Source organism: Ranitomeya imitator, chromosome 6, assembly GCF_032444005.1.
Source record: "Ranitomeya imitator isolate aRanImi1 chromosome 6, aRanImi1.pri, whole genome shotgun sequence".
In the NCBI taxonomy this organism is placed as follows: Eukaryota; Metazoa; Chordata; class Amphibia; order Anura; family Dendrobatidae; genus Ranitomeya; species Ranitomeya imitator.
The window spans coordinates 142,652,270-142,671,913 of record NC_091287.1 but is presented as its reverse complement, the minus strand read 5'-3'; the positions used below and the strand labels follow the sequence as shown (position 1 = coordinate 142,671,913).

General features: G+C 42.4%; 1 protein-coding gene across 1 annotated transcript in view; it reads left to right on the top strand.

Moving 5' to 3' along the window:
- The first annotated feature begins 8,385 nt into the window (after nt 1-8,385).
- The window catches only part of CNTNAP2 (contactin associated protein 2), a 2,776,229-nt gene continuing 2,764,970 nt past the window's right edge, over nt 8,386-19,644 (top strand). The window contains exon 1 of the mRNA XM_069730166.1: nt 8,386-9,193. Within this exon, the coding sequence (XP_069586267.1) occupies nt 9,112-9,193 (82 nt within the window). The 5' untranslated portion in view covers nt 8,386-9,111. The remainder of the gene's footprint in view (nt 9,194-19,644) is intronic.

Sequence of the window (19,644 nt, the reverse complement as noted above, 5' to 3'; positions counted from 1 at the left end):
AAACGTTCAGTCACAGCCCAAACTACTGCCAGTAGTTCCAATTTGAAGGAGCTGTAATTTTCTGAATTTCTTTCAGTTGGCCGGAGCTTTCTACTTGCAAAGGCGATGACTTTCTCCCGACCTTCTTGCTTTTGTGACAGCACCGCTCCTAGTCCCACATTACTGGCATCGGTGTAGAGGATGAAAGGTTGATGGTAATCTGAATATGCCAGAACCTCTTCTCCGGTTAGTGCCTTCTTTAATTGTTCAAAGGAGTCTTCCCTTTCGTCGTTCCACTGAAAAGGAGGGTTTCGGTTTGAAGGTTTCTTTGTCTGCCCTACCAAGGTGTCTTGCAAGGGTGCTGCCAACTTGGTAAATCCTTTTATAAATCTGCGATAGTAACCCACCAATCCCAGGAATTGTCTCACTTCTTTTGCGCTGGTAGGTCTTGGCCAATCCCTTATGGCGCTTATTTTCTCGGGATCTGGTGCTACTCCCTCCGAACTCACGATGTGTCCCAGGTACTGTACCTTTGGCTTGAGAAGGTGACATTTGGATGGCTTGACTTTCATGCCATACCTGGATAAGGCTTCGAACACTTCTGCCAGGTCTATTAAGTGTTGTTCGTAAGTCTTTGAGTAGACGATCACATCATCTAGGTACAGGAGGACGGTCTCGAAGTTCTTGTGTCCGAGGCAGCATTCCATCAGCCGCTGGAAGGTACCGGATGCGTTGCAGAGTCCGAACGGCATGCGATTAAATTCACATAGACCCATTGGTGTGGTGAATGCCGTCTTTTCCTTATCTCTCTCAGCCACAGGGACTTGCCAATACCCGCTTGTTAAGTCTAAGGTGGAAAAATAATTAGCAGATTTCAAAGCAGTTAAGGACTCTTCTATCCTAGGCAAGGGGTAGGCGTCTTTATCGGTGATGTTATTAATCTTCCGGTAGTCTACGCACATTCTCATGGTTCCGTCCGTTTTTTTGACAATCACTAGGGGGGCCGCCCAGGGGCTACAGCTGTCTCTTATTACCCCGGCCTGTTTCATCTCCCTCAGCATATCTTTTGCACATTGATAGTGAGCGGGCGGTATGGGTCTATATCTTTCTTTTATTGGGGGATGGTCACCGGTGGGGATTGTGTGTTCTACCCCTTCTATCCGTCCGAAGTCCAATGGGTGTTTACTGAAGACTTGTTCATATTCCGTCACTAGCCTATACACCCCTTGTTTTTGATGGGTAGGTGTTGAATTTATGCCCACGTGTAGCTGTTGGCACCAATCCTCCATTTCTCCATCTGAGCCATTGCCTTCCACCTGACAGGTTGGTTCTAAGGGCTCAATGGTTGTGATGGCATTGTTGTCAACAGTATATAGCTTTGCCATTGTAGCATACCTTGGCAAAGTGACCTCTTCCTCTCCACAGTTCAAAAGTCGTACCGGCACTCGTCCCCGGTGTACCTCGACTATCCCTCGTGCTGTAAGTATAGTGGGCCTGCTGTCGGTGTACACTGGTTCTATTAAGGCTTGATAATCTCGTCCCTTAGTACCAATGGCTGCTCTACACCATACCAGCATTTCTGTTTTTGGTGGGATTACAATAGACGTTGAATCACTTACCCTCACACTGCCGATTTCTCCACCTGCAACTTCTACCTGTTGCCTTAACATCAATACTTTTATTTCCCTCCGGAGAACTCTCTGCTGGCAGGATTGGGCAGTTTCAGCAATTTGCTGTAAGACAGAAATGACTTCGGCAAAGCAGTTCTCTAACACATTCATTCCTATCAATACAGTTGGTTCACAGTTCCGCCGGTCAACATCAACAACAATTATACCCTGTTTCTTCAATTCTACTTTACCAATCTTTATGGTCATCTCCCTGAATCCTAGTTTCGGTACCAACTTACCATTACTGGCCCATATATCTAGTTCAACATCAGAGGGCCCTTTATCAATATCTGCATCAGCCCAGTACCTCTTATAAAGGATATACGGTATAGATGAAATCTGGGAACCTGTGTCCAGCAAAGCGTTGAGGGGCATTCCGTCCAGCACGATAGGGATAATGGGTCGTCCTCCGATGTACCTGTCGTGCCAGGGTGTTGGGCCTTGAAAGTTCATTCCTGCGAAGCGGCCCGCATTCCCAGGGGATTCCCGTTTAAATCACAATCTCGTGCAAAGTGGCCTGGCTGCTGGTAACGGCGGCAAATGGGCTGTCCATCCGGTTGGTAGCAGTCGCGGGGTCGTCCTCTCCATGTCGGGTATCTCCGGGGTCTCATCCATGGAACACCTTCTCTACGGTTTGACAACTCCATCTTGGGTCCTCTCATCTCCTGCATGGTTTTAGCCATTGAAGCAACAACATCAGTTAAAGAGTCAAGCTTTTGTTGAAGAGCCTCATTAGTACTGGGCCCCAGGGGCTTAGCAATGGCCCCGGACATAGCTGATGTCACTGGTACTCCATGTTGTTGAGGAGCCTCTGCCATGAGTTGCGCAGGCTCCTGATCCCGAGGTGCCTCTGCCAGCTGGAGACGTATAACGCTCTCCTTTAATTGGGCAAATGTCAATTCAGGGTTCTTAAAAACAAGCATGCTCACATGCCCCCGGTGAGAAGGGGTGTAGAGTCCCTCAATAAATTGATCTCTTAGCAGTTTATCCGCTCCGGTCTTAAAAATGGGTTCAGCCAGTGTAAGTGATTTAAGGGCTTCCTGCAGGTTTAAGGCAAAGTCTCTCACGCCCTCATTAACTTTTTGTTTGCAATTAAAGAATCGTACTTTAGCTTTGCTGCTGGCAGTGGTTTCAAATGTAGCTTTTAATCCAGCAAATATGCGTTCAACAGTGCCTTTTAGATCAGCTGCCCATGCTGTGACTTCTCGCTTAGCATGGCCACTTAACTGCATCATCAGGAGACTAACACGCTGGACTTCACCCACAGGGAACATGTCAAAATGGGCCAGCATCTTTTCTCTGAAATCGTCAAGGGTATTAGGCTCACCTTCATACATTGGAAGCCATGGGCCACCCGGGGTATATGGCATCAGCACCGGCATGATGGGCGCCACTCCTTGCACCGCTGCGCTACCGGACTCTCTATCAACACTCTGTCTTTCAGCTGCATTAGCGTCGCCGGGTGCTGCGGCGTCTCCGTGCTGCGACATACTGTGCCCCCTTAGTTAATCCGGACCCTTCCGGTCCTCCGCTTCCGTCGGGATAGTGTAGATTCGTTCCGCTGTGCAGCAGGATCGATTTTCCCCTTGCTCTGATGTCAGAGCGCTCAGCTTGGTGCCGCCCACAATGACACGCCCCCTGCTGCTCTCACCCACCGCGCTCTGTAATGGCGGATTCTGAAGTTTTTCAGTTAGACTGGGGCTCAGGTGATAGCGTAGCTCAATTAACAGTCTCGTGCCTAACGGTTATGAAGTGATTACCTCAGGGGATGGCGGCCATCTTTACTCCATTATAACCAATGGGGAAAAGTCACTTTCAATAGTTTTCAATGGGAAATGGAATTTTCTTTAATAAAGTCAATTTTCAAGATTTTTCATCCAAGTTTTCACAGTTTTGGGCTCCAATCACGGCACACAATACCCGGTATACGGGCTGGCTAGATCCTGTTCGTGACGCCAATTGTGACGCCCAGGAGACCGGGATACCCAGCACCGGACCAATGGGGTCTGTCTCTTGAGGGGGATGTCACGGGTGGCTTGACCCGGTGCTGTGGCCTCAGGCAATGCACAGTGTAAGGGGTATCGTGAGGGGACAGGCACTTACTTGATCAGCAGCAGGTTCTCCCAGCGGCGATGATCCCGATCCTGGATAGATGGCTATTGTCCAAATGAAAGACTGAGGCACTGAAACGTTTAACCAGTTTACTTTAACATAAAAGGATTTACAACCAGTCCTGTCACCGGAGTCTGTATGGGAACTCTGAGTTACTTTGACCCTGCCGGGGTCTTCGCCTCTTATTGTGCGCAATTTCTGTGTGGCCCTGCTGCTGTATGTGAACTGGCTGCCGGCCCAATCTGTCCCCTCCGGGTCCTGGTTCGACGGGCAACCCGAGTCCTTTTATCAGCTTACCCCCTCCGGGAGTACCGCTGAACTCTGTGTCTGTTGCTGCGTCCGGCCCTAGTGAAGCTGATATCACCTCACATTTTTCCGGTTGCTGTATTATATATAATGAATACAGCCACGGATCCGGTATCCGTCTTTGCGCCTGTTCTGGGTAGTGATTAATGCTACCCGGTTCTCACAATGTCCTTTTTCTCTGTCCCTTTTCTCCTCAGGCCGGTGATTTTGGCCTGGAAACTGTCACAGGGCTGTTAGAGATTCAACTGTATGACCTCTCACTTTCAGCTCCTTAGCCCAACTGCCAGTTCTTCTCTCAGACCAGAATGGATCAAGGGGAGTCTCTGGAGCTCCCCCTTCTGGCCGGAAGAGGTAGTGCAGTTTTGCTATCTTAATATTTGTATTTAGTGTCAGTAACTATTTTTGTGGCAAATACCCCTAGGGGTGCCACACTTACAATCTACAATGAGGTGGGGAAATACAAAGTACTGGTGTGTATTTACAATGATGTATTTACAATGATGGTCCAGCCATCTTCAGGGGGTGGGGGATAGATGGAAGTAGTGAATGGGCTACACACAAACAAAATAACTGATTAGGGAACATGATAGGCCACTCTGAACAAATGCGTTTTGAGGGAGCGCCTAAAACTATGCAAATTGTGGATGGTCCTATTTTCTTGGGGTAGAGCATTCCAGAGGATTGGCGCAGCATGCGAGAAGTCTTGTAGTCAGGAGTGGGAGGTACAGATTAGTGCAGAGGTTAGTCAAAAGTCATTTACAGAGCGCAGAGGTCGGTTAGGCCGATAGACAGAAATGAGGGAGGAGATCTAAGGGGGTGCTGCACTGTGAATAGCTTTGTGGGTGAGAACAAGTACTTTGAATTGTATCCTGTAATGAATGGCCAGCCAGTGTAATGACTGGTGAAGAGTGGACGCATTTGAGTAACGATTAGCTAGATAGACAACCCTGGCTGCTGCATTAAGGATAGACTGGAGAGGGGAAAGTCAAGTGAAGGGGAGGCCAATTAATAGAGCGTTGCAGTAGTCCATGCGGGAGTGGATCAGGGCAACAGTGAGGGTTTTTGTTGTTTCCATGGTGAGAAAAGGGCAGATTCTATAGATGTTCTTTAGGTGCAAGCGGCATGAGTGGGCAAGAGATTGTATATGGGATGTGAAGGAGAGATCGGAGTCAAACATAACACCCAGACAGCACGCCTGCTGCCAGGGTGTTATTATGGTGCCACCCACGGAGAGGGAAATGTCAGGTTTAGGGAGGTTAGTAGATGGTGGGAGCAGAAGAAGTTCAGTTTTGGAGAGGTTGAGTTTCATATAGCGAGCGGACATGATGTCAGAGACTGCGGACAGTCAGTGGTGTTCTGTAGTACAGCAGGATTAAGGCCAGGGGATGACGTGTATAGTTGTGTGTCGTCGGCATAAAGATGGTACTGAGAGCCAAATCTGCTGATGGTTTGTCCAATTGGGGCCATGTAGAGGGAGAAGAGAAGGGGACCAAGGACTGAGCCCTGGGGTACCCCGACAGTGATAGGAAGAGGAGATGAAGTGGAGCCAGAGAACAGAACACTGAAGGAGCGGTCAGAAAGATAGGAGGAGAACCAGGAGAGAGCAGTGCCCCTAATGCGTAGTGACTGGAGCCTAGAGAGTAAGAGAGGGTGGTCAACAGTGTTGAAAGCTGCAGAAAGATTGAGAAGAATGAGCAGAGAGTGGTCACCGTTACATTTTGCTGTCAGAAGGTCGTTGGTCACTTTGATGAGTGCAGTTTCTGTCAAGTGTAGGGGGTGGAAGCCGGACTGTGAAGGGTCTAGGAGGGAGTGAATGGAGAGGTAACGGCTAAGGTGGGAGTAGACTAGGCGCTCCAAGAGTTTAGAGATGAAGGGGAGATTGGAGACCGGTCTGTAGTTGTTTGTGCAGGAGGGGTCGAGGGTGGGTTTCTTTAGTAACGGAGTAATGATAGAGTGTTTGAAGAAGGACAGGAAAATGCCTGAGGAGAGTGAGAGATTAAAGATTGTAGTTCGGTGAGTAGTGAAGACTGGAGAGAGAGAGACTGGAGGAGATGAGAGGGAATGGGGTTGGTAGAGCATGTAGTTGAACGAGAAGAAGAGAGGAGCCTGGAGACTTCTTCTTCTGTGATGGGATCAAATGCGGAGAGTGAGCCAGGGGAGATGCAGGGAGGGATGGGAGTCACTGAACTTGGTGTCTGGGAAAGGATTTCCTGATGGATATTGTCTATTTTCTCTATTTAGATATCCCATCTTAACTGCTCTAAAACATTCCAATTTATTATTAGCAATTATTACAAATCCACAAGATGTAACTGTGGTGCCCCTGCGGTCTGGCCTCCACAATGATATCGCCTCCCTAACTGGTGGTGGTATCATGTCTGAAAGTAAATAGATCTCCCTGCACTAAGTAGGTTCACCCTAGTATTACGCCGAGAGCAGGACACCAGAGTCCTGGTCTACCAGGAATTGCAAATTCTGACAGAAAAATCTGTAGACTAAGGGACTGCAAGTCCTCTGACCACCCTTGCCGCACCAACAGAACCCCATTACAGAGTTCTCAGAGCGGGGACTGAGAGAACAGCTTGCAAGGAGCTTGCAATGCATGTTGGCTAGAGCTACTGCAGAGCAGATAAACAGGGAGCACAATTCAGCTCATAAGCTGTTGAATCTCCAAACAGACGGGCACAGAAGGCTTATTCTTCCCATTTAATGGAGTGGACTCCAGCTGCTTCCAGTCTGGCCAGACCCTGGACCTGGTGACCAGTATCCCTGAATTAAACTTGCTATCATTCATCAGAAAAGGTAAAGAGTGAATTCTTCTGCCTCCTTGTTTCTTTTTGCTGCACTGCACACTACAACCCCTATCATCACCCCAGGGGCACACTCCTGCTGGGGGGAGTGATCCACTTTGCTGCATTACCATCTATCCTTAGGGACCCAACATGCAGCCATCCCTGACCAGGCACCTCAGCTGGCATCACGTCAAAACCATAAACTGTTATCCCCTGTAAATATTCCCCTCTCACGTGTCCGGTAAGGGCCACGGTGCTGGGCAATTGCCACTGTGACATCCCTGATAGACTGCCTGCCTGGCTACCGAGTACCCCGGCCCGCATGAGAACGACATAATGTTCACTCTTACATTTCTTGATGCATTCAGTAACAATACAGTATATTCCTGTTAAACTACCTAGAATTCTTCTTAGTTGCACCCTTTATTCCTTTGCGTTTTACCGTCTGTAGTTCCTCACTCCCTCTCCCCCAGGTTGATTCTTACTGCAATAATTTCTGTGTTATGAAAATGTTTATTATTACTTGCATTACTTGTAACTGAAATCTATCAATAAAAACCTATTGTAACTATAAAGATGACTGGACCTTACAATGCAAATACTTTTTCAATTTATCTTTATAAATTGTCAGCTTTTGTGAGCATGGCCTTCATTCCACTCTGTAATGCATTATATTTGTGCATGTACCCCCTGAATTATAAAGTTCTGCACAGCATGTTGGTGCTATATCAATAATAATCATTTTTAATTATTATTTAGCAAGAAATAAACTGATCAATACATTGTATGTAAGTGAATATGGGTCCTTACTGTATTCTTATTATTTAGAAAGAAATAAACCGATAAAGATATTCTATGTAAATGAATATGAGTCCTTACTGTACTATTCTTATTATTATTATTTAGAAAGAAATAAACCGATAAAGATACTGTATGTAAGTGAATATGACTCCTTTCTGTATTCTTATTATTCAGCAAGCGATAAACTGATCAATATATTGTATATAAGTGAATATGCATCTTTACTGTATTCTTATTATTATTTGGAAGAAATAAATCGATCAAGATACTGTATGTAAGTGACTATGGGACTTAACTGTGCCTCTATAGACTTAAAATGTTCATATGTATTGTATAAGCTAATCATTTCTTACAACAATGTAAATATTAAATTGTCAAGTATTTTTCTGCCAATATTGGAATTTTCGCCTCACCCTGGGAAAATTGTGTCTATTCCAAATGCAAACACAATAAAATTGATAAACGCACATAAAAGGATCACATAACAGGTATATCTTTATTTCACATTCTACGAAATGTTACGGTAAATATTATAAACTATAAGACTCCGAAGCACGCCAGGTATTTAGCCAGTTAATATTCTGTAGTACTGTGCATTATGTATAGTAATCACTTCACTGCCAGGAAAGGGCCATCTACTGAGAAAAGTCAGAACTGCAGACAGTAACCTTAGCATCCCAAGCTCCCTGATCAGCCTTTTAATACATCCCCTCCCCCTTCCATCAGTCTGCAGGAGCTGGTGCAGAGATTAAAACAACAGCCTCCCCTGCTAGAAAGCTTCCACCTTGCAATAGTCTCATCGCCGTGATTTATGTGGACTCGCATTATGAATTAACATGGCAGAATTGCAGCTTTGGCCGAGGATCATCTGAAGAGGAGTGCTGAGGAGCTGCTGGTGCTGCAGTACTGGAGCTGTTCTTCCTCTCTGCTGAATAAATCTAGAAGTGTTGTGTGTGTGTATGGGGAGTGTCTTGTAGGACTGCCTGCCCGGCTGTGTGCATGCATATATATACAGTATGCCTGTGTGTCTGAGCTAAGGCTATTCCAATCACAGTACAGAGAGGAAGGACTCAGCTGCAGAGGCAGCAGCATCAGCACCACTGCTCCCATCCCTTGATTTCTCCTAACCTGCTGCCACATGACCATTCTGGGATTTTCCTCTTAAGACTCCACATCATATCTGCCGGTCCTATTCTCTTCTGCGTTTCTACATTTAATCATGTTCTCCAGCAAAGAGGGAGCAAGTTTGTTACTTGAATGTTGAGGAAGAAGAAGGTCTCAGTGACTCAGCCAAGGGTCTAGGAGAAAAGAGGGGTGGGTTTTGATATTCTTTAGAAGGGAAGCCCTGTGTCATTCCACCTTTAAGAACACCCCACATCACTTCCCTGAGGAGATAGAGGAGCAAGTTACTGTACTAACCCTGTGGGATCTGGAGTTTAACCCGAGAAGCCATGGTTTGGATTTGCAGAGCCCTTGTCCTGGGGATTTGGAGCTACCTATACTGCAGAGCCTGGAGTGCCACCTCTGATTCCCGTAAGTCTTATCCATCTCCTTACTTCTTCACTTGTTTCCAAGTGTTTCTTTAGGAGCACAGCAGTGTGGATTTGTTTTAGGACAGCAGGATTTTTGCTCATGAGGATTCTCTGCATGATGAGCAGGCAGCAGACACAGTGCACATATTAAGAGTTGGCCTTTTCCTGAAAGTTCTGCATGATGGTATTTTCTGTGGTTTTTATTATTGCTACTTTTCATTTTGTCTTGGAAGGGTATTATTTGCTAATATGACACACGTTACTTGATGGTCTTCATTCTAAAGGGAGGGATATTGTGGAATGATGCTGCATAAACCTTTATTGTGAATAAGCAGAAGGTGAAGGAATCACACCTCACCTAAATATTGTGATAATTATCTGATGGCTTAATCTAGGAATAGCACTAAGGTGTATTATAATGATTGCATTGCCTAATTGCGCTCTAATTAGCCATGCTCAGATTTTTATGGTAGAAAGTTGCTTGTCCTGTGATTCATATCATGTGCAGCTATTTTGTGGCATTATACTTTTCTCATTCATACTGATGTTCTATATAAGGCCTATGTCAATTATGTTATGATATGTGCAGAGAATAAAATATGCATAATGCTTCATTATTAATACATGAGAGTCATGTTCCTTCCTTTCAAGTCACCACCTGGCTTATCATAAAGTAGCATTAGAGAGCCAGCTATTGACTATAGTGGTGATCTGATTATATTATGGGCACATGTGGGATTTTGCAAGACACCTACAGGCTGTAGCCCATGTGGTTAATAGATAAGAAGTAAGGGACATTAAAGCGGGAGCCGTCATCGGGAATTCTGGCTAAATGACTGATTAGCCCTAATTTACGTCCCTTTGTCTATAAATTATTAACATGATTTTGTGAGGAGCATGTAATCAGCTGGAAGTTGAGTAGAAAACTTAGAAACCATGATATCAGTTCAGACCTTCTTCAATGTATAGCTGTCTGTACAGTAAATTGTGATTCCAAAAAGTTTTTGGCCATGTGTCTATGAAAGGCAGCGGTGTCACATAGGCTTCGTGTATGACTGATTTACAAATATTGTCGCATCACACTTAGCTCTTATTTCTCACCCAAGTGGCTCATGGACCACGATAGTTCCATAACTTTTTGTATGTTATATCTTCCTTACACAAGAAGTGATAGTTTGATGAATGTCAACCACAAGGAAGTTGCATTATGGCACTTTATGATACTCTAATAGTGATGAAAGTGATTCCTAATGACTGTTTTAAAACTAAGGAATATTTTTATTTCATTTTCTTGTGTGTCAAATGACTGATTTAATGGATTGACTTTTTAGTTTAGGAGATCCGTTACTAGGTTTTTTTACAGGAGTACTAACTTAAATTTGGCTTAGATGAATACTTTTTTTATAAGCCGCCATTTCAGGCTAGAATTGTGAAAGTCTAGAAGACATATTCACCCCAATGGCCACTTTTTTTTAACTTATTTCAAGTTTAGGGAATATCCATAAACAACTCAGATTTGCCTTCAAAGGGAAAGAAAATTAGCTTTTTTTTATGATGTGAACAGGAAGTTTATCATTCCTTCAAGTAACTATTGTAAATTATTAAGCATTGATTGCATGAATTTGGAATATCAGAGAAAATCTCAATCATTTGTATTCCTATAAATGGACACAAAAAGATTTAAGACTTTGTCCTGGCTCATGTAGTCACCAACAGATAAGCTGTTTAATATTAATTATAGCCTGGGCAATATCTAATCTAATGTGTTTTCCTATATGTGTACACAGATTATTGATTTGATTACATCTGATTGATGTTTTGTACCTACCAAGTAACAAGCTCCATACCAGAAATTATAAAGAGAAAATAAAAACTATTTCAAGATTTAGAAGTACAAACTGTGTATGAATGAATGAGAGAAGAAATGAAATGACTTTATCCTTCCAATTTCCATATTTGCATGTTTTATGTATGCATAAAAGGTTTTTTTGTCTCAGCAGATAAAAGGCGGCTGCAGGTGTTACCCTCTAAGATGCTAAAATCAGACAATTGACTTGTTTTGCTGATTGCAAGTAAAGAGATTGCGCACACTTGCCAAGCGAGTGTAGACAGAACATTGCATTCCCCTGCTTTAATTTAATCAACTTTCATATTTAACTAAAATAAGTTAGAAAATGAAAGAAATGGAAATAATCTCCAGTTTTTTCATGTTTCTTCATTCAGAATTCATTTAGATTTGCATTGAGAACAGATGCAATCATTTATATTGCTTTTTTTATTATTATGGCTTATCCATTTTGGTGTTTCTCTGAACATTTTCTTAGCATAAATATCTATAATGAGCAACTCAACCAGGAGAGGTCATCACTAGACAAGAGTAAAAACAACATTCACAAAGGCTGCTACTTCCGCCTCAATATTACAGTCTCCAATCCTGTGCCATATCTTTAGAATTCGAATATTATTATTATTGTCATTATTACTGAAGCAAAACAATTAACTCAGCAGGAAAAATTGCTAGATCTGCAGGGAGGAAATCCGTTTTTTCAGGGTAGGCTGCAGTCTGTATTTTATCTGGATCTCAGCAGTATTTCTACTGTACTGTAGTAGTCAGAGCGGTTCAGTACTTTGCACATATAAAACCTAGACAGCTAGAAAGGCTCTAGTTACGGATCGCCACGGCAAGTCTCCAGTGTAAGTGCTGACACAGCAGAATAAGCCTTTTATTCACAGTAAGTGCCAGCAGGTTCAGATGTGAATAGTGCACACTGAGAAAGATGAGGTGTTTAAAAGCATTGCTTATGATTTACGCTAAAGTTCATGACACCTATGTTGCCTTCAAACCTAATTCCCATAACTCTCAGAGAACTGGCATCTTTCCGTATTCTTGTTATGGATCTGTTTGGTCACATAACAATACATTAACAATGCAAATTTCTTTCAATAATGTGTTATGAATAACAGATCTAGAGTTTCGCACTTTGTAAAATCCCCCTCGTAGTGCAGTGGGGAGAACTATATGGTCCCATGATTAGTTGCATCCCATTGTTTGCTATAAATATAACTCCAAATAAGGGAACTTTACAAGGAAATGTAAAGATTGTGGTGTAGTGATGAATCTGAGAAAATGCTATACCTTAGATCAGGGGTCCTCATCTTGTAACTCCCGAGCCACATGTGGCTCGTGGTCCCATAAAATGCAGTTCACAGCTGTCTACCAGCATGGTGCCTTAGCTCTAGGTCTGGCAAACAGGTTTGAAGAGCACATCTCAAAATGGTGATTAGCTCTGCGCAGAAGAGCAGATCTGGATGCACATATACTGATATTAGGGGTTCAGAGGTAATTTAAGTATGGTATGCTGGCGAAAGGATGATAGAAACTGTCAGAGGAGGTGCTTGAAGCTGGATGAGACAGTGTGTGGCGAGTGCTTGATGGCAGAATAATGAATGGGGGAGTTGTGGTAATCCTTGGGGCTTGGTATACTGCTTCAGGGGATTTCTGTGGAAAAGCTTTGGTTATAATTATACCCGCAATTGGCTATTTTTTGCCAATACTGTGAGGAGGGAGGGAGCTGGATGTGGCTGGTGATGGTCTCTCTTAGATCCGAATGTGGTTCGCGACTTTCTCTCAGAGCTGAATGTGGCTCTCAAGGTCAGAAAGATTGGAGACAATTGACTTAGACAATTGCAATGGTCTTAGTCCCAGACAGAAACTATGAGTTTGTCCACATTTGAATAATTCTTTACTGTTCATGCAGTATATGTGAAATGGCTGTCGTATTAGCATCATCCATCTCTTAGTCACAGGATAGATGATAAATGTATAGAAATTAAAGGCCCATTGCTGAGACCCTCATTGATCTTGAAAATGGGGTTACCAAAGTCCACTGTGTAAATGGAGCAGTACAGAGCTTGTGAAACCACCACTTCTATGGACAGTAAAACGTTGCACATGCTCACTACAGTTCCGTGTACATAGGGAACTTTAGCAACATCGTTCATCTGATAGGTGTAGGTTGTTACAATCAGATATCAATAATTCTACATTTATTATCACCTATGAAAGCTGAACGCACAAATCTGTTGCTTGTTATTGTAGTTCATGTATTAAAAGGGCATTTTTTTCCTACATTAGATGAGTTGACTGTACAATGCCTGGTGTAAAGATCTAACTTTCCAGATTGTAAATTACCATAGTATAAGCATTGTGGATATTTCAAAGACAAATGTGCTGGAAAGTTTAATCTCTGAAGTCGAATGGACTGATAATGTAGCTCTGGACTATATTACGTGATGTAATTTGGGATTAGGCTTATGTGACATTATGACAAGGTGCTTCTGGTAGAATATTTTCAGGTTCTCTCTTATTTGGCAAGCTATAGCGCTTACCGAATAAGCTGCAGAGGGAACTCGGCTTCCTGGATTGCCCGGCTGATCAGCTGATCGGCCCCACAGCTGCATGTGTCACAGCACATTCATGGAGAGCCCAACAAACAACTTATTCAGTATCCGCTATAGCTTGCCTAATAAGAGGGAACCCAAACAAATATTGCTCAACTCTACTTATAACAACCTGCTAACGCACTGTCCTCCACCATCACAGATCTGATGGTGCTCAAGTATTTGTTAACAGTCTTCCAGACATGATGTGTCCACCATACAAACGTGACTGTTGTACCTAAATGATGGCCTCTGTAGTGATGGTAGCACCATCATTGCATGGTAGCATAGTCACTGCATGATTCCTGAGGTTAAAAGGCTGCAAAAATCATGTGTGTACAGTAAGCACATGACTATGACTGAGGCCATGGGTTCATAACAGTTCACAAAGACTAGCAGATCCCCTTGAGCATTCACATTGGGTGCAGAGGCGGATTACTGGAAAACTGCTTTAAATAATGCCTTCAATTCCCAGACCAGATAGTTGCAGGCTGCTGCCTCTGGCCAGTCACAATTTTGACTTCCAGCAAGGACTGGATGTTAAATGTAGCATTACATGTGGGCTAGCTCAGTAAATTGTAGACTATTTGTTGTGTGCTCCAGAATCCAAGATGCTTTTTCTAAGTTGCTCCAAACTTTGATTCTTAGAGAAGATCCCTAGTTGAGGAACTCCCTCTATGGTGTCCATTTGCCTTCATAAGACATCCTCTCCAAACTCTTCCCTTAATTATACTTGTAGGGAATCCCATACAGATAAATATGTGGTGCAGCTGGGTAGTTGTGGACACCCCTATTGTTCTATGAAATATGTAAAATAGATGTAAATCTAGAAACTTTGGAGAGGAAGAATAAAAATTGAACAACTGCAGTTACTACTTAGCAGACATTTGCCTGATGAGGTCTCTAGCACCCCATGAGAAACTATGCAACTCCAGCCGTGATGTGAAATTTAAGGTGCATATTATTTTACAGAGTGTACATTTGGTTGAAGAAAAATAAATTATTTTAACTTTTTACCATCAAAGAAGACTTTTGTTTTTGGCCATTTGAAAATATTTGTTAAATTTTTTCTTTGCTATAGAAGTGATATCACAAAGCATATTATCCAATGATCTCAACCCCAGGAACATTACTTTTCAAGAATACATTTACTCGAACAGCACACTTGCAAATGTTTAACCTTATTTTATTTTTTTTAATGTAAGGCCTATAGACATTTATCTCACTTTAGAGTTATCTCAGATTGCAATATAGCCAAGGTACTTCAGCAGCAGAAATGCACAGAAGTCAAGTAACGCCTTGAATGGTGGTAAATAAAGTCTCGGGTTATTGAATTCACTTATTTCAGTTCCAGATAATGATAATCCTTATCTGTGTACATTGTTCACTATTGTATTTTGTGCTGTCCACAGTCTGGTTTAGAAAAGCTTCATGGCTATTAGAGTGGCAATCTCATTATTAGTATCTGTAACCTGTACTGGCCAACATTAGGGGAAATTTTCATTAATACTAACTATATTTACTGCATTATTATTTCAAAGTCATTATGTGGAAATGAAATTTCTGTGTCTTCTTTGCCAAAACATTGTAAAGAAAAAGTGTGCCTCAAGAAACATATGTGTACAGTACATTGCAATTTCTTTAACCCTAGTGCAAAGAAAATACTGACTTTTTACATAAAGCATCAACAACTTATGCAATATGTAGATTTTCCAATCAGCCACAGCATTCAAACCAATGACGGGTGAATTGAATAACTGATTACTATAGCACATGTCAAGGGATGTGATGCATGAGAGAATAGGTGATCAGTCAGTTCCTGGAGTTGATGAGCTGCATGCCCCCGCAAAAATACCGTATATATATGGTGTATAAGTCGAGTTTTTCAGCACTTTTTTTTGGCTCATACAAGAGTCATTGTGCCAGTTTATGGCAGGGAAGGGGAAGCGGCGGAGCAGCGGGTCACAGGAGGCAGGAGCCAGCGGCTGCGGCTAAAGCCTATTCCCGCTGCTAAAGAGAAATGACTATTCACTGCACTAACAATGAATATTTATTTCTCTAACAGCGTGCTGACAGTTACAACCGCAGCTGCTGGCTTATAGAAGCTGCTGGGCTATCACGGGTGCCAGCTCATTAAGGTAATGAATATTCACTTCTCTCCACTCCTATAGGCGTGAAGAGAGGTGAATATTAATTTCCTTAATGAGAGGGGGACACCTGATTGTTTGGCTGCAGGTGATGCTAGCATCCAAGCGAGATGCTGCGAGGGCACGCAGGGGTCAGTAAAAAAATTTGTATGCTTTTCTCATGGGGGCCATACATATAAGAGTGGGTATGAGGAGCCATGCACACAAGGATGGGAATAAGTTGCCATATATACAACAATGAGAATAAGGAGCAGAGCAGACACGGATGGGAATAAGGAGCCATGCAGACAAGGATGGGAATAAGGAGCCATGCATACAAGGATGAGGATGAGGAACCATGCATGCCAAAGTAGGGATGAGAGGACAATGCATACCTGGCTTATACTCGAGTCACTAAGTTTTCCCAGTTTTTTTAGGCAAAATTACGTGCCTCTGCTTATACTCGGTTTGACTTATACATGAACGATTATGTATGGTAAGCAAAGATAGTCATCTGAGCAACTTTGTACTGGTGTATGTGGGGCTTACTGTAACAGTAGTTAGTATCTAGTAAGCTTGATTCAAAGGACAACCAGTGAGCCAACAACAGCCTCATAGGTGCCAAATTTTCACTAATGTGCATGGAGAGGAAAGGCTCTCAGCAGTGTTCTGCTGGAAAACCTTCGGTCCAGGAATTCATGTGGATGTTATCGGCATCATCTTCTGATAACTATTTACTAGAGAGGAAATTGTTCTTTTTAGGTACGTACAGTAGGTACATAGGTCTATTCATGATATCATTACTTATATTAGACACCCTCCCTCGAGAACAGAGTTCAGCAAAAATATATTTTAATGCACAATGTAGGAGTATAAGGGAAAAACACAAGTCTGGTTTGGCATTGCATTATGAAACCTTAGCAGTTAGAAAAATGTCCTTTGCTCAACATGACGTTCTTTAAAAAAATAAATAAAGCTACAAGTTTCATTTAAAAATGAAATGCCTGATCTCCAAGGCCACAATTCATTAAGACTTAATGAAGGGATGTGGTGAAGTAAGAGGTGCCTGACTCATTAAGTAGTATCTTTCCCCAATCAGATCCTGGACTAAGATTTGTGGCATATTGCATGTTAGGACATTAATTAGATGCCACACACCTTGACAAAGTTGGCTAGTTCTGCACTGAAAAAACCTGAAAGCACAACGTTTGCATTTTTGCAAAGTATTTTATGCCAGTTTTTCAGACGGAAACACGTTGATGCTTCAGCCACCATATCTTTCAAAATACTATTGCCATAAAAGTAGTGAAAATATATTAGTTGGTTTCCACATTATCTTTACAATGGGTTTTAGACAATATGCAAAGGTTTTATTGTGTTATTATTTGTTGTATGTACAGATGTAGCATTTCCCATCATTCATGATACATATACTATAATGCTGCAAGCTATCACAGAAAACCATAACTACGGTATATCTCGTACACCTTATCTGACTTGTTCAATGACTTTTGCTGTGCACAGTATCCAGTAACAGATTTCTGCATCAATATATGACTCTTTGTGTGACATGATATAGTTAATTTTAATTTCATAATGTAGATTTACTTCCTAATGTAAAATATTAATGCTGTTAATAAAAAAGATCATGACTACAAGTCCCAGAGTTCAATAAAGCTGTTGTATAGTTACGGTATATGCCAGACAGACAGTTATATTGATTTATTTTGAAACCCAAATTGAAGTGTAACCAATTTATTTTCCTCTTCTATTCCAACCTTATAGGTTAGGTGAAAGGTTCATTCCTGTTTAGCACGTCTCCAATGTGTTTTGTGTTCGAGGTACTTGAGCATCTTGATGGCTAATGTGAATGACAGCGGTACAGCGGACATTAGGCTGCTACTTTTTGTCCCTGAATAGTTGCATGACGAGTTTGAAGCTGGAAAAGATAGACATTATTTAGAGTTGGTGCCAATAAAAAATGTTATATCGCAGCCAAGTTAAATTGTTTTCGGCTCTAGATACATTTTAAAATAAGAAAATCATATGTTTTTTAAATATGCAACTTCATAGATGTGCAGGGCAGTAAGTTACTTACATTGATTACACACACACAAAATAAATTATAAAGTTAGCATATGATCTAATTTAAAAGGATTTTGTGGGCTGCAATAAAAATTCTGTAGACTACATGACTACAGATTTATGAATCATGACAGTGTGCAATGTGCACACTGTTACAATTCCCTTGTATAGCCCATGCGATTGGTCACATCGCGTTACTGCAAATATGCAATTTGCATGCTTGGCATATGGCTTCTCTCCATTCTCTTCTATTGAGAGAAACTGGAGAACAGAGTGTAGCTCAGAGAGTCTCCCAATATAATAAAACTTAACTTTTAATCACTATAATAAAATGGACAAACAAACATGACACAAAAAACACGTGCATAAAGTGCTTGTGCAAACCATTGCTCAAGTACAAAAATTGGTTTGATCTCACCAATAGGAAGGACAAACAACCACAGCATGTTCCTCCTTTTACCTTCTCTGGATAGGAAGGGGGGGAGAGGAGGAGGGGAGGAGGGGAGGAGTGGAGGGATGGAGGGGTGGAGGGGGTATAAGGGTACCGTCACACTATACGATTTACCAACGATCACGACCAGCGATACAACCTGGCTGTGATCGTTGGTAAGTCGTAGTGTGGTCGCTGGAGAGCTGTCACACAGACAGCTCTCCAGCGACCAACGATGCCGAGGTCCCCGGGTAACCAGGGTAAACATCGGGTTACTAAGCGCAGGACCGCGCTTAGTAACCCGATGTTTACCCTGGTTACCAGCGTAAAAAAAACCAAACAGTACATACTTACATTCCGGTGTCTGTCCCTTGCCGTCTGCTTCCCGCACTCACTGACTGCCGGCCATAAAGTGAAAGCACAGCACAGCGGTGACGTCACCGCTGTGCTCTGCTTTCACTTTACGGCCGGCAGTCAGTGAGTGCGGGAAGCAGAGGGCAAGGGACCTGACGGACACCGGAATGTAAGTATATACTGGTTTTTTTTTTTTTACATTTACGCTGGTAACCAGGGTAAACATCGGGTTACTAAGCGCGGCCCTGCGCTTAGTAACCCGATGTTTACCCTGGTTACAAGCGAACGCATCGCTGGATCGGTGTCACACACACCGATCTAGCGATGACAGCGGGAGATCCAGCGACGAAAGAATGTTCCAAACGATCTGCTATGACGTACGATTCTCAGCAGGATCCCTGATCGCTGCTGCGTGTCAGACACAGCGATATCGTATGGATATTGCTGGAACGTCACGAATCGTACCGTCGTAGCGACAAAAGTGCCACTGTGTGACGGTACCCTTAGGCTTTTCTAAATTCCCTGTCAAAGCTGGAGAATAGTATACATTTTGCGTCAATACTTATGCAATTTGCAAACATGAGGGCATTTGCAACAGAATGCATATTTCACACTATCACAACTTGCAATCTGCAATATATATTTAGTGACAGCAGACTTTTCATAAAAGCATGAAGAACCTCTTTAAGTAACATTTAAAGTGCTTTGCTGAAGGTACTAGAGGAGTTATCCACTACTTCGACAACATCCTTCTCAATCTGAATGTTTGCCTCTGTTAGCCATTTCACGATCATGCGATTTTCCATTTTTGTGTTTTCATTTTTTGCTCCCCTTTATTATTATTTATTATGTTCACTATATGCTAAAACTATTTATAAAAATAGAAAAATATACAGAGTGTTGAAAAAAATTCAGAAGTCTTTATTGAAGAATTAAAAAGTCACAAGAGTGTACATGGTCATAAAAAATGTTCAAATCTAGCATACAAAATTTAATCTTTACTCATTGACAAAAAAA